The sequence below is a fragment of the Engraulis encrasicolus genome, chromosome 7 (genome assembly GCF_034702125.1).
Source record: "Engraulis encrasicolus isolate BLACKSEA-1 chromosome 7, IST_EnEncr_1.0, whole genome shotgun sequence".
In the NCBI taxonomy this organism is placed as follows: Eukaryota; Metazoa; Chordata; class Actinopteri; order Clupeiformes; family Engraulidae; genus Engraulis; species Engraulis encrasicolus.
In genome coordinates, this window is record NC_085863.1 from 50,164,518 (window position 1) to 50,178,807 (window position 14,290).

At 42.6% G+C, this 14,290-nt stretch overlaps 1 protein-coding gene across 1 annotated transcript in view; it reads right to left on the reverse strand.

Annotated features, from left to right (window-relative positions):
- Positions 1-2,258: 2,258 nt before the first annotated feature.
- camk2a (calcium/calmodulin-dependent protein kinase II alpha) overlaps positions 2,259-14,290 on the reverse strand; it is a 75,337-nt gene continuing 63,305 nt past the window's right edge. Inside the window, exons 17-19 of the mRNA XM_063203844.1 lie at positions 7,854-7,948; positions 5,297-5,538; positions 2,259-4,925 (exon numbers count right to left, since the gene is read on the reverse strand). Of these exons, the coding sequence (XP_063059914.1) occupies positions 5,306-5,538; positions 7,854-7,948 (328 nt within the window). The 3' untranslated portion in view covers positions 2,259-4,925; positions 5,297-5,305. The remainder of the gene's footprint in view (positions 4,926-5,296; positions 5,539-7,853; positions 7,949-14,290) is intronic.

A 14,290-nucleotide genomic window follows, 5' to 3' on the forward strand; every position in this document is an offset into this window, starting at 1 on the left:
CAGCTAGAATGGAGCTATAAATTATAATTCACTGCGTTGACTCACTCCGTTGAGGCTCTAAACAGAGCATAACCCGCCCTTCAGTGGTCAACAAATTTCACTGGGCTCTAATAGACTAACCAAACCTATTTTCCGATCTACCTCGCTCTACCCCCTGGGTCACACACATATGCTGAACCTCAGTATTACAGTAATTCTAACCAATGGTGTGACTTGTCAAGTAATTTGTGAGTTGTCTCCCCTCAAAAATATGTAATTATTTGGACTACACAAGAGAATCAGAATTTAGCTTGATTTGCTCCACTACCATTCAATATTTTTGCCATTTTATGGTGCATTCCCCAGAGGTAGGAGCTTCCTAGTAGGCAACAAGGAGGCAGCTACCTCCCACTTGAAAGCGTTCCAACCAGCAAGTCAAACAAACTACAAACATGGAGGGACAAAAACCACATCCACTTTTTAAAGATGTCAGCAATGTAAACAACATCATGCGTTATTTTCATTTAGCCGCATTTCATCTTTGAAAGACGCAATGTCAATATAACTACACCTTAGAAAAGTTAACAGGCTGTTTTGCAACCGTTAACCTGTCCGAATCAACTTTATTTGTCCATAGAATGGTGATGTGCAACATAAACTATTCCTAACACCGTGCGCTGCCATTGCTGTGATGACATCACGATAGTCAATGAGGTGAAGTCGGTTTGCTTCGCTTTTGCCCCAGTTCGCGACTTGAACATTCCGCTTCAATAGGCGTTCCAATGCATTTCAGCAAGTAGGAGGTCAGAAACATCCCATCTCCCACCCTTGGGGAATGCACCATAAGACCCTATGGACCAAAAGTAGAATGGTACTATGAAGTCTTAGGGTGGCGCTGTGGCACAGCGCACTAAGCCTCCCACATTTGGGCTTGTATTCCCCTGGCGACCCTGGTTCGAGTCCGGCCGGGGTCATTTCTCAACCCTGCCCTATCTCTCTCTCCCAATCGTTTCCTGTCTACTCTCACACTGTCCTGTAATAATTAAGGCCAAAAAGTCCCCAAAAAATACTTTAAGTCTTGGGCACCCCATTAGCATCAGCTGATTCAGAGCTGGTTGGGTCAAATTTGAACCAAGAGCTGTTCAGTTAGGCGGCATCATGCCATGCACATGTCTACAAACTGAAGAGAGAGTCACACATTCTGGGGCATAATGCTTTTTTATTTCATCGATTTCCTCACATACAGAGAAGTGCTTTGTTGTCTGTACAGTATAACAAAGTTTACAGCTCACATAGCAGGCAAATAAAACACATTTATACTTTATGTATAGTCCTAGTGTGAAATACAAATACAAACAGAAGCCACAGCAACTAGATTTTCTAGAATGATCTGTGTTGCGCACGTGTGAAAGCGAAAGGGGTGTGGGGGCAGAGGTTGTGGGGAGTGTTCAAAGTTAGGTTTACTTCTTGACGTGAAATGAAAAAAGAAGAACCGCAACACCGATGCTCCCATTTACTTCATTTTAATGTGACGTTTCGGGCCACCCTGGCCCTTCCTCAGACAACTTCTTGACGTGAGCATGCTTTCGGTGTACACTGTGAGAAGTGCAAGCGAAGAGCACACCAATCACCAAGGGATTATTTTTTTCAGACTCTCACACGCTCACATACATAAACACACACACACACACACACACACACACACACACACACACACACACACACACACACACACACACACACACACACACACACACGCACACACTTTCTCTCTCTCACACACACACATACACACACACACACACACACACACACACACACACACACACACACACACCAACCAACCAACCAACCAATCAATAAAGCATCCACCACGTCAGTGAAGGAGTTAATCAAAATAATAAAAACAGAACTCAACTGTGTTAAACCCAAACCCACAAATCACCCCGCCCAAGCACACCGACCCAGCCACACATGCGGAACACAGGCCTAAAGGGTAGCAAAGACATCATTCAGTTTGTGGTGAGCTGCTCTGATACACATTCTGTTCAGGGTGTGCACCAGGGCCATGTAGACGAGTAGATCGGTTTACCAGTAAGTAGGTATTTCTTTGCAGTATACCCAGAGATTCTTTAAGTTTATAGAGATATGCCAACATAATAGGTTTCTATGGGCACCTAATGTGACAACATTCCGGTCTGCCTAAAAGGGCGTGTCATAATGCTCCTAGCATTGAATAGAATAGGTCTGCCTCGGTCTGCCTAAAGGTCCGGTGCAATAAAAGAACCCGGAAACAATGGGCCAATGGAACCTCTCTCTCTCTACTCTCTCTGGTATACCTGTACGTCTGTGTTGTGTATGTCAGTGTATGTCACGTTTCCATCCAGTGCCTTTGTACTACCACTGAACTCTAAAGCTAACAGAGGTTTTTTGTCATTAAATCCTACAAACAAACCGGCCCCAGTGGCACTATTATTTTCTCCTACTCTTGCTTTATGTTTAAATGAAAGAATCAAATAAATTACACGGAAAAACATATTTTTCAGCCCATAGATTTATCACAAAATTCATCACAATATCTGCATGAAAGATGCCTATATAATACATTAGGCTGTGTTTTATCTACAAACCCTTGCTCCAAAAAAAGAGTTGGAGTTGTAGCTCTTGAAAAGAAAACCACACACCCACACAGACACACATGCACACACACACACGCACACACATACATTTTTAGCCTACACTACAAGATCAACTTCATTACATACAAATTGCATGCCTCAACAAGAAACAAAAATACAGTACTTATTTGAGTAAAATATCAAAATGTGGATTGTATGTACCATGTTCTTGAAGTATAGACGGTACAAATATATCTACAGGTACCTAGTGTTTCCAACTTTGCAAGACATACAAAAAGAGAGGATACCACAAAGGCTGTTTGCTGGAAGCTCCTATAGGACAAGAGGCAGAAGCTATGTTCACCATGTAAAGAAAAAACAAAAACAAATGGATCTTTATTTCAAGTCTCTGAGTCAATGATACCATGTTTCTAAATAGTTTTTTTGCGTCATGTTCTTTTTTTCCCGCAACATTGACTGCAGTCGCTTTTAACGATTAGCTAAGACATTCATTTCTAAAAAAAATACTGCATGAAATGTATCAAGTATGTATATGTGTGTGCCCAGTAATTTTCCACAAGGTTTTCAAAATATCAATCAAGCATTTGTCTTTAGAGAGGGGACAATAATAAATACTACAACTCAACATACAACCTAAGAGTGAACTACAAAATACACGAAAATTAACCTGTTTTCTTAATTTTGTCTTAAATTCAAAGAAAAAAAAATCCTCAGGTCTTGGTGAACCTCCACATCATCTTTTATCCACAACCTGACAGGGAAACCTTAGATGTCTCACCAGCATGATTCACATTCATGCAACTGCACTCTGGGACATCAACCACAATATGTCAACAAATGGATAGAGCATGGAAACATACGTAGAACCAAGATTATGAAAAAGGGTTGCATGAGTGGGCAGTGTTAATGTTTTAAGAGAGTCTACATTTCAAACTACTACAGTAGAATCAACTGAAACGTCCTCTGAATGAAAGCACTACTTTATTGCAGGAATCCCAGAAGCAGCGTTGAAGTCAGAAAGTTCAATGTGGGCCAAGTTATTTTTTTCTTTTTAACTCTAAAAGGCTTTCAACTCTTTAACTCTCTCTAGTCTCTCTTTCTATATATATTTTTATTTCCACGTGTATAGTATACATTATATCTCTCTATCTCTCTCTGCACTCTCTATCTCTCTTTCTGTCTCTCTTCTTCAGCACTGTTTCCTGCATGAAACAGCTCACAAACTAACTGGGTTAGCTGGAAGATCTAAAGCAAAGTGCCACGACTTTGACCCACAATTACGTCATACACAATCACAACTTTTGAAGGATCCTAAAAAGGTTAGAAGGTTACAGGGTGAGGTACAGTAAACCAACAGCACTCCAGTGTTACTGAGATACTTTGGTAGTCCTTGGGTGCAAAGTTTCAGGAAAATGACCAAGGATTGATGTTGTTGATTTTGTTGCTTTTGTACATGCACATGGGGTTAAGTCCCATGCTGTTGGAAGTTCTCTCCATAAAATACAGAAGAGATAATTGGAGGATAACACCAAGGGGTTGTTATATTACAAAACCACTTCATAGTAAAATTGTATAAAATACATTCATTTAATTTCTTGTCGAATTTGTCTTTATTATTTATAAAGTCTATTAAACCGTGCGCGGGAAAAAAGCTTATTGATATTAAATCTAGTCTATAGAGCTTATGTGAACTAGCAGAAATACTATTGGTAAAATCATGTAAAGTCACTTTCTTTAAATGAGGTGTTATTTGCTTTCGGTAATAATAAATGTCTGCTCCAGGTTTCTGCATCCAGACAGCTCAGTAAATCCGGCTATCTGAAAGCGCACAGCTGTTAACCCCGCTGTTAAAATCAGAGGTTGTCATGAACAAATCAAAATATTTTAGCTAATAATTTTTACCTTAATAAAAAGCAAATGTAGATAAAATCAGACATCATCTAACCAAGGCAGCCTAATGAAGACAGATGAGGGTGTGGTGTGCGAGCACAACTGGAAGTGGTACCACATGTGACAAGAGCAAACGTCAGACGACATCAGATCAGACAGGAGAGATGTGGTGTTTGTAGGTGGATAGGGTTTTAGGGTGGGAAGGGGACGTGGAGTGGATGGGGATGAAGGGTGGGAAGGAGTGGAAGAGGGGGGGGAGAGGGGTGTTGGATGTCAGGCTTGAATCTCGGTGTGGTGGTCTCCTCTCTCTCTCTCCCTCTCTCTCTCCCATTCTCCATCCGCGGGTCCACACACACAGCCAGCAAAATCAGCAGCGTCTTGAAAGTCAGGCCTCACTCAGGCTCACTGACACAGAGGCTAGTGTTGAACAGAGTGAAGAAGAGAATAGGACACAGGCAGAAAGAAAGAATTAGGCAAGAAAGAGCAACAGTAGGTAGGTAACAGAAAGAAAGATGAGAATGACAATCACAGAGAGAGAGAAAGAGAGAGAGAGCGAGAGAGAGAGAGAGAGAGAGAGAGAGTAAAAGGGGAAAAGAAATGGGGTGGGAGAAGAGATAACATCAGTAAGCAAAGCATGTTGGCAATTACATTGTAAGAAAAAAACAGTCCTTTTACTGTTCCAGAAGCCCTGAAGCCAACGGTTCCCATATCTCACCACCAGATGGCAGTATGCTACTATGTCTACAATCACTGACAGCAACCAGCTGCGAATCATGACTTGTTCTCACCTCTTCTGCTTACTTGGTGATGGCAGAGGGTGAACCTGAGCGGTGGAAGTGGACGATCTGCCACTTGCCGTCCCGACGGTGCCAGATTCGGGTCTCCTCGGACTGGGCGGTGCGCGGCATGCCGTTGTTGTCGATGTACTGGGTGATGCGGATGTAGGCGATGCAAGCTGCCTCCTCCCCAATCAGGTGGATGTGGGGGTTCAGGATGGTGGTGTGGACGGGCTTGCTGTTCTTGGACCACACTGTGGAAGATAGAGCAGGTCATTAGGCTATTGGAACTGGAATTTAATGCATCTCTACTGTACTACTGTTATTGCCGCTAATACTTGATATACAGATAGAGAACACTTGTATTCCTTCCAAATAATATCGGCAGTCAATGAGCAACCAACTGCACCTTGAACTCTGGGAGTTGCAGTCAGGTCCGTGGTCATGTGGCCCTCTGATGGTGGCGATGAAAAAATGTGACCCTCCATATCATGAAAGTTGCCCATCCCTGATTTAAAGCTTCTCTTCTGTACTACTGCTACTGCCTCTAATACTTGGCTAAAGGAAGCTGAACCTGGAATTGTTTGCCTGTGACGATCCTCTTACAACTACGTAGGGGATGGTTTTCCAAACTGGGGTGCGTGCACCCCTGGGGGTGCGCAGCCTGCCATAAGGGGGTGCAGGAGCTGAATAGAGGAATGGTGGATATGTGAGGTTTTCTCCATCATTGATGAACATTAAGTAGTTTTTAATTGTATGGTGAATTGTATGCTGAAGGGTCCATGTGAATTGTACAGTAGTTTAACTCTAGACTATTGTAAAAAGAGGATTCCCCAAAACAATTGTGCAAAATGTGCAGTGAATCCATACTTTCATGGACATCAGCACACCAAAATATTCGATTAGGGGGTGCGCGAACCACATTGAAATGTACAAGGGGGTGCACAGGGGAAAAGGTTTGGGAACTACTGACGTAGGGGATGGTAGCTATGCTTCAAATGTCAAGGCTCCAAAATGGAATTCAGTTCTTTTCAACTTTGTCCTTTTGACAAGATACAATTTCCTTTGAGATCCAGTGTCTGTGCCTGCCTGTTGTGTCAGGTTTGAATTTGAAGACATCAGACATTGTGCATCGGTGTACTTGCTCTGGTGTAATCTACTACTCCAGAAGCTGACTGGGATACATCCTTTACTGAGCTACTTATCCCTTGAGGTTGCATCATGCCAAGGTCATTTTCACAGTTATTCTTCTCATGTTATGTCAGTAATGATCAATAAGACAACCATCCATCCTTGCAGCCCCTTGAAGATCCCATCATTATTGTCTTTCCCTTCTGCTGCCTCCCTGCCTGACAACAAACCCAACTGGCAGATAACAGGGGAAGTAGAGTAGGAGCTTAGAGTCGAGGTTAGCCATCGCCGCTAATCAGGAAGCAGGCGAGGCGAGGCAAGGAGCAGCTTGGCCCGGAGGAGGACCATGTCTGTGGTGGTCACGGCTGATTGGAGTCTCCACACCACTCCACTCATCACTAATGAGCACTATACTGAGTACTACACTCCTCACCAGTCTTCAGGCTACTCTTTTCCTCACCCAGGTCAAGACTTTTGTTATCTGATAACTATTATTAGCCTGACAGACTGAAATAACTGCTTATTGCTAATGAGAAGTAGTAGTCCTCTTCACCTAGATTTTGTTTTACTCATCTACCGTACACTGTAATTCGAGTCAAGACATTTTCAACAAAAGTGCCGCTATCCGACGAATGTGATTGGCTGTTGGAGTCACTATACCCCTCCACTCATTACTAATGAATACTAATGTACAGTGAGGACTACACTTTACACATTTACTCAATTCAAGATTTTTTTCTCAACCATGGACTCCCATCTGATCCCATATCTGAAATCTGATCCACCCACGCCATACTCTGCGACACTGGCATGTAGAGATGAACAAGCACAACCTGAAACAGCTTGATCATTCCTAACTATGTTCAGGATTTTAAAAAAAAATGTTTAAAGACTTATTTAATATCCAACCGTTATCTGATGAATCTTATCTTTCTCCCTCCCACCCTGGCATGTAGAGATACAATAAGCACAGAGACGGCTTGATCTGCCCGATCTTGTATGACCATTTGGAGAGTGAGATAAGCACAGCGCCTAATGGTGCAGTACAGTAATGGGATTGTCCTTACTCTACAGTGAGTATGTAAGGAGGCAAGGAGCAGAGAAAGAGGATGAGGAAGAGATGGACTTAGGTATTGACTATAGAGAGGTAGGAGGAGAGGAAGAGGAGGATAAGGAAGAGGATGAGCCATACGGTTCTTGCTCTACTAAGTAGTGACTGTAAGGAGTTTGAAGGAGAAGAAGAGGAGGAGGAAGAAGAAGAGGTGGAACCTTAAAATCACTTTACTGTGGGTATTGACTGTACAGGAGAAGAGGAAGAGGAGGAGTTGAATGACAGGAAGAGGAGGAGGAAGAGGTGGAACGTTACAGTTGCTCTAGTGCGGGTATTGACTGCGGAGTTGAAGGAGAGGAAGAGGAGGGAGAGGAAGAGGAGGCTTACAGTTCTCGAAGTAGAAGCGATGGAAGTCCAGGCCCTCCACCAGGTTCCCCAGTGCCTCTGGCTCGAACGCAGTAACACTGGGGTCACACATCTTCCTGTAGGACCACAGAAGAGAGAGTAGGAGTATGTCAGAGAAGAATGCATGTACACAGGATACTTGGAAGTCTTCCTTTACTTTGGAGTCTAAAGGCACTTTCACAACACCAGTTCGATTATTTTGTGTGCAGCAGGGGGGTAAAATTGTTGCGTATACAGCACAAGGACTGCCTTAGTTCACATTATAAAGAGAACCAAAATAGTTACGATTCATGTTTCTTTATTGATTAATTGTATTTATCTGAACAATCAATAATGTATTATTATTTTGTTTGTGGAATCAAGCAGACTGAAACCATCGGTTTGGAGGTCTCTCTGAGGTATTTAGAGGCCTAAGAGTCACAAAGCAGCATAATATCAAGAAAACTTAGTGTGTACACACGGACGTTCTACTGTACAGACCAGGGCTGTAGTGGTCAAATTAGAGGTGGGTAAACTATGATTTTTTTGATCAGACAGACCGTGACGCGACGCAACGTAACGCAACGCAACGCGACACGTTTTTTTTTTTTTTGGGGGGGGGGGGGGTCATCGGTGTATCTGTGTATCTACAGGTATGATAATGGGTATGAGGCCAGGCACGATAGTAGGCCTATAAAGTATCGGTATCAATGCATCCAAAATGGTAATTTGTTTAAAAGCCACTAGAACTTTTTGGCATGCACATTCATTTGTCTACTATAAATGACATTTAAAATCTCTTCAGCTAGGCTATTAGGCCTATCACATAATTTGTGTGATCATATGATGCAGAGTGTGCCTTTGTTACAATCCTAGATAGTAGGCCTAACACGTATAGCCTATTGGAGTAGATCAACAGCATAACAATGCAGCTCAATTTCATAGGCGTATTCCAATTTCTGCATTAGGTTTTTAAAAATAGATTCACCATCATGTAGGCCCATCTCAGCCATTCCCCACAAAGATGAATGGCATTAGGCTATATAACATTGAAAACTAATGATAAAAAACACAACATTTGTTGAATTGATAAGGAAGTGCTATTAGGCTACATTTTAGGCTTATATGTTTATAAGACAGCTCACAATTTACCCCTCCACTGTCATCCATTAGGCCTGCTTAGATAGGCTACTTGTAGTGGCATGCTCAGAGATTAGCAATAGGCACTGCAGCCATTAAGAGAGGAACTGGAGTTTTACCTACCATCAATAAGCTAACCCATACAGCGTTATCAATAACTGCAAAGGCAATAGACAGAAGAAGCAGCTGATGAAGAAGAAGCTTAATTTCTTAACTCAGGAATGAGTCCTTCTAGCTCTGAGAACTTGCTTTTGCAAATAACTTGGAAATGTCAGATCATGAAAGAATCTTGTGACAAGGTGTAACAAAATGTGTACCTCCCTAAATGATGGATTTGGTGGTGTTACTAGGCTTACTCCTGTGTTAGGTTACTTTCATACCTGGCTTCACACGCGGGATTTTTTTGTTTTTCAACTCCACCGCGCGAACGTGCATTTGCGTTTCTATCGGCATTGCCGTCCGTAGAACCGGCGGACAGATGCGCTTTCGCTTGTAAACATGGGGCGCACTGGCTTGTCCCCTCTTTCGGACACACGGTGCGAAGTGGCTAGATTAGATGAGAAGGGCGTGACTAATTTGCGAACGGTAGAGAGAAACCTGCAGTGGAGTCAAATGGAGCGGAATGAACATTATAATGCAGATGAATTAGGTCTATATTTCAGGCAGTCCAACAAAATCCCGGACATTTCTGAAATTCCCCCCGCACATTTTTTTAGGTCTCAAAAGTAGGGAAAAAGAGGACGTCTGGTCACCCTATCCATGATGATTAACTATGATTAACTATGCAGGCAGGCAACTACACAACGTGTAGGCCTATGTGTTTACATATTATTCCCTGGATCCTGATTGGTGTCGCCGCCGCAGCCGAAAGGCACTGATTGGAAGGTCACATACCCGAATAGGCCTACAGAGCAGAGGAAAATGATTCCTACTAAAGCGTTAAATAGGCCTATGTTCAACAATATTTTTTAAATGACACCAAATTTATTTTGGATTATTCCAACGGCAGATCACAAGGCGCAGGGAACTTTGACGTGCGTAGGCCTAATTGCCATTAAGAGCTGCGTAAACGCTATTTAGAGGTGGGTTAACGCTATTTAGAGGTGGGTAAACGCTATTTCCTAAATTCCAGAGGTGCGTAAACGGCGTTTACGTGCGTTTACCCTCCACTACAGCCCTGGTACAGACATATAGAGCTCTCAATACACTGTCATGTATTGACCCTGGTGGGGATAGAATAATTAATCCCACAACCATGCAAGTTTCTAAATTCCCACTTTATATTCCACACACCCTGATGCCCTTAACTTCATCCTCCCCATGACAATAATAATGGGCCAGTCTCATTTGCATATCTGTAGATCTGGAATTTCAAAAAGGCACTTGACTGACAGCAATGTGACAGAACACTCAGGAGGATTGTCAAAAAGACCAGATCCATAATCCAAAGGACACAGACAGTCCATGAGGGAGAGAGACAATTTGCCTGACAAGACAGACTATAGCATGAAAAGTATAGGAGGATCTTTGGTAACACATTTGTGTGCGTGCGCAGCTAACTGTGTGACGAGAAAAGAGATGCGATATTATATATGATAACATTCCAATTCAGTTTGTGGGCGAAATCCCTGACATGAGGCTTCACATCTTGGCAACACAACTACCAATTTTATATCTAAAAAAAACTTTGCCACAAATATCACATGATGTTTTATACATTGATATTATTGGTTATGGGGTGTTATTATGTCCTGATTTATTTAGCTAATTGTAGATTTGACTAGTAATGAAATGTTGCGGTTGACATTTCAGTGACATTTCGTCTTTCTTCACCATGTTCACAGTCAGAAGATGGGAGATTTCATCAACAAAACAGCTGTTTTACGTATTTCCGAAAGTTAGCTGTCTAAAGCTGTCTGTTGAACAGTTAACAGTTTAATGCCATTAAGTTAGCCTACATGTCCGTCACCAGAGCAAGCCCTGAACATCCCTAAACTATGTGAAGTGGCAGGTCAGTAAATAAATATGAGTACAGGTTGTTAGTCCAGTGGCACACAATGATTTTTAAATAAGGAGCATCATTTGAAAAAAGTGTCAGTTGTGTGGGATACCCAGAAGATGAAGACGAAACATACCAGTTGGCTAGAGTTAGATCATCTACATTACAATCTAAAGACCCTAAAAATCTCATCAGGTCCTAACAATGGTTAATTACTCAGAATATTCCAGCCATCAGAAAGTGATTCCGATCAGTTCCAAAATAAACCATTCTACGTCTTTGACCCATCCAGAAACTTTAATCAAAATCCATCCAGTAGTAATTGTGTTATCATGCTAACTGAAGAATGGGCTCACCAAACAACGCTAGGAAAGAGGTAAGGAGTGCTGAGAGTACAGTGTGACTAATGTGTAATCATGGTAACTATAAAATGAGATAATAAACCAAAATATATAGTATAGTCAGCTGGAAAAAACTGAACCTTAGCAGGAGTAACGAGGGGTCAGTCGGTTATATGCTGAGAGTGGAGTGTGACTAACGTAGAAAGCAGCAACAGCAGCATTAAGGGATGTGTGCACGAGGAGCTCATGACATATTTTAGGGGCTGTGACTTAGTGGGGTTTTCCATGGTGGTGGTGGAGCTCTACTGGGTGATGGAAAACAAGAGGAGAGCCTGAGATTCTTTCCAGAGCACTGAACATGGACCACAATGACTGCTGTGCACAGATACTGTACCATGGAGAGACACACACATACTCTCACAGACATGCACTTGACTTGCACACACACACACACACACACACACACACACACACACACACACACACACACACACACACACACACACACACACACACACACACACACACACTTTGAGAGACATACACTTGCACACACACACAAACACACATCATGTACGCGCACACACCTGAAAAGCTTCATCCTAATCACATAAAAGTCAGCAGGAGAAAACACAAAACCTTTTCCCTACGCACGCACGCACGCACGTACGCACACACACACACACACACACACACACACACACACACACACACACACACACACACACACACACACACACACACACAGCATCCTCAGAAGAACACTCCTGTCACCAAACACATCATGAACTGAGTTGAGTTCTTTCAGGGGGATCCGCTGGCTATGAAACAGAGAGCTACATTTGCCTCTCAGATTTCACCCTGAGTCCATAGCCATATTGCCTGGGACTGGGACAGGACAGGACCAGCTATGGCTTGACCCAGAGAGCGCATGATCAGAGCACACATGCCCAGCGTATGGCACACCCCAGTGAAAGCTGAACCCCAATAGCAGAGTACTACAGCTATTACTGTAGGGAAACAGAGACGGTTGCCCATTCCCTTTCACTCACGAATGTCTAAACGTTGTCTAAAAAAAAAAAAGTTTGGGGCGCCGCACATGGTGGCAGCCGTTACCCTAAGTTTCCCCTTAGTGGGAAATAATTCACACCATATTATGGGGTCAGAAAAGGGAGGTACACGTCAATATTCCTTTATTCTCTTTTCATTTTCATTTCATTTTTTCTTGTCATTATACTGTACAGTTTGCTATATAACAAAAGCAAACAAGTGTAATCAGTTATGACGCCCTGGCCAAGCAATGCTTTTTTACGTCATGTGACGCGTAGTGTGTGTGTGAGTGATTCTGTGTTTCCCCTGCGGAGGTTCATTGCAATATTTGGCCAAATGTTGCAGAGCAGCAAATATTTTGTTGTATATTCTCCAATACAAATGGCCATCACCTTGCTCATATCGATTGTACTTTCAAATATTGTCAAATATATTGCTAATGCTCTCATCTCTCTGCAACATGGCATCATGTTAAGTGTCAAGACAACACGCTGACTTGAACCATCTATTGTGTGTGTGCACTGCAACTTTGCATGTTAACTCATGCTCTACAACGCCCTGTGACAGGTTAGGGTTAGGGATGGTTTTATTCTGGCCACAATTTTGCCATTTTCCTGGCTTGTTTTGCTGTTTCTTGGCAAAAGTAAATTTACTGACAGGTTAGGGATGATTTTTGTGAGGGCACAGCTCAACATTTTCACATTTAGCAACAGAAATTCACAGTGGACAACAGAAATTCCCTGCGACAGTCGGAAAATTAACTTGCTTTGTGCTAGCCTAGCCACGTGACAAAACTGCTTTTCTGCGCCGTTGTAGAGCTCGACTTAACATGCAAAGTCGGTGCGTCACAATGCAGAATAACTAACGTGAAATAATTACACCTTTGCATGTTGTCAGTCTGCTCTCAATGATGGATCCAAACAAGCAGAAAAAAATACAGAGAGCAGGAGCTGTGGCCTCGCCATGACCCAGCCCTTATGCCAATCAGCTGCAAAAATGAAGCTAGTTACAGACCGCTAACAAGCATCCCGCTGAGTTCATGACCGATCAGGGAAATCAAACTACGAGATGCCTTTATCATCAGCGAACATGTGCTCTGAGATGCCATTTTGAACAAGCTGGTGGATGTTCAAATTGTAATAGCGATGTAGAGATAATATTATCGATGAAAGAGAATATAACTAAGTGCAGTGCAATCCTATAAATGCGTTTATTATTGTCTTATGAAAACTAGGGTCAAGGAGAGGGCTATATAACACTATATAATGAAATAATATAAAAATAAATTATAACCAATATGTGACATGCACATGTTTGAAACAGTGTGTGAGCACATGAGGTCATAATTCACAAACAAACAACATTCTGGTTATCGATTAGGCTGTAGCCTGCCGCCATGTTTCTTTTCAAGGCTGTTCTAACAGAAGATACCTCCACCAACGCTCCAAAGAGAGTGTTGCAAATTACTAGGCAGCATATTACCACCAGATGACTGACAGCCTCAACGAGTCTGACAGAGACTTTTCCTTGCAGGACATTTTAAATGGTATTAACAGCAGGCCCTGTCACAGGCATTTCCCCCCCATTCCTCTGTTAGTCCCCAGGGAGCCCTAAGTCACTCTGTCTGCACAGCACAGCACACTCGCTCGCTCGCTCGCTCCCTCATTCGCTTCTCCATCCATCCATTCAACCAACGACAGACCTAGCGGAATATTCTAGAGACTAGGGAGGTTTTTTTTTTAAACACATGGAGGTATGCAAGACGTTAAGAGATTTTTCTGAAGAGCACTTGCAGGATTCTCCCATCTCCTCCACCTCCACCACTACCATCAGCCCTGCTCCTCTCCCCTCAATCCCTCACAATCTGCCACTTAAATGTAAATTGGACTGATCTAAAAGGACCATTTTAT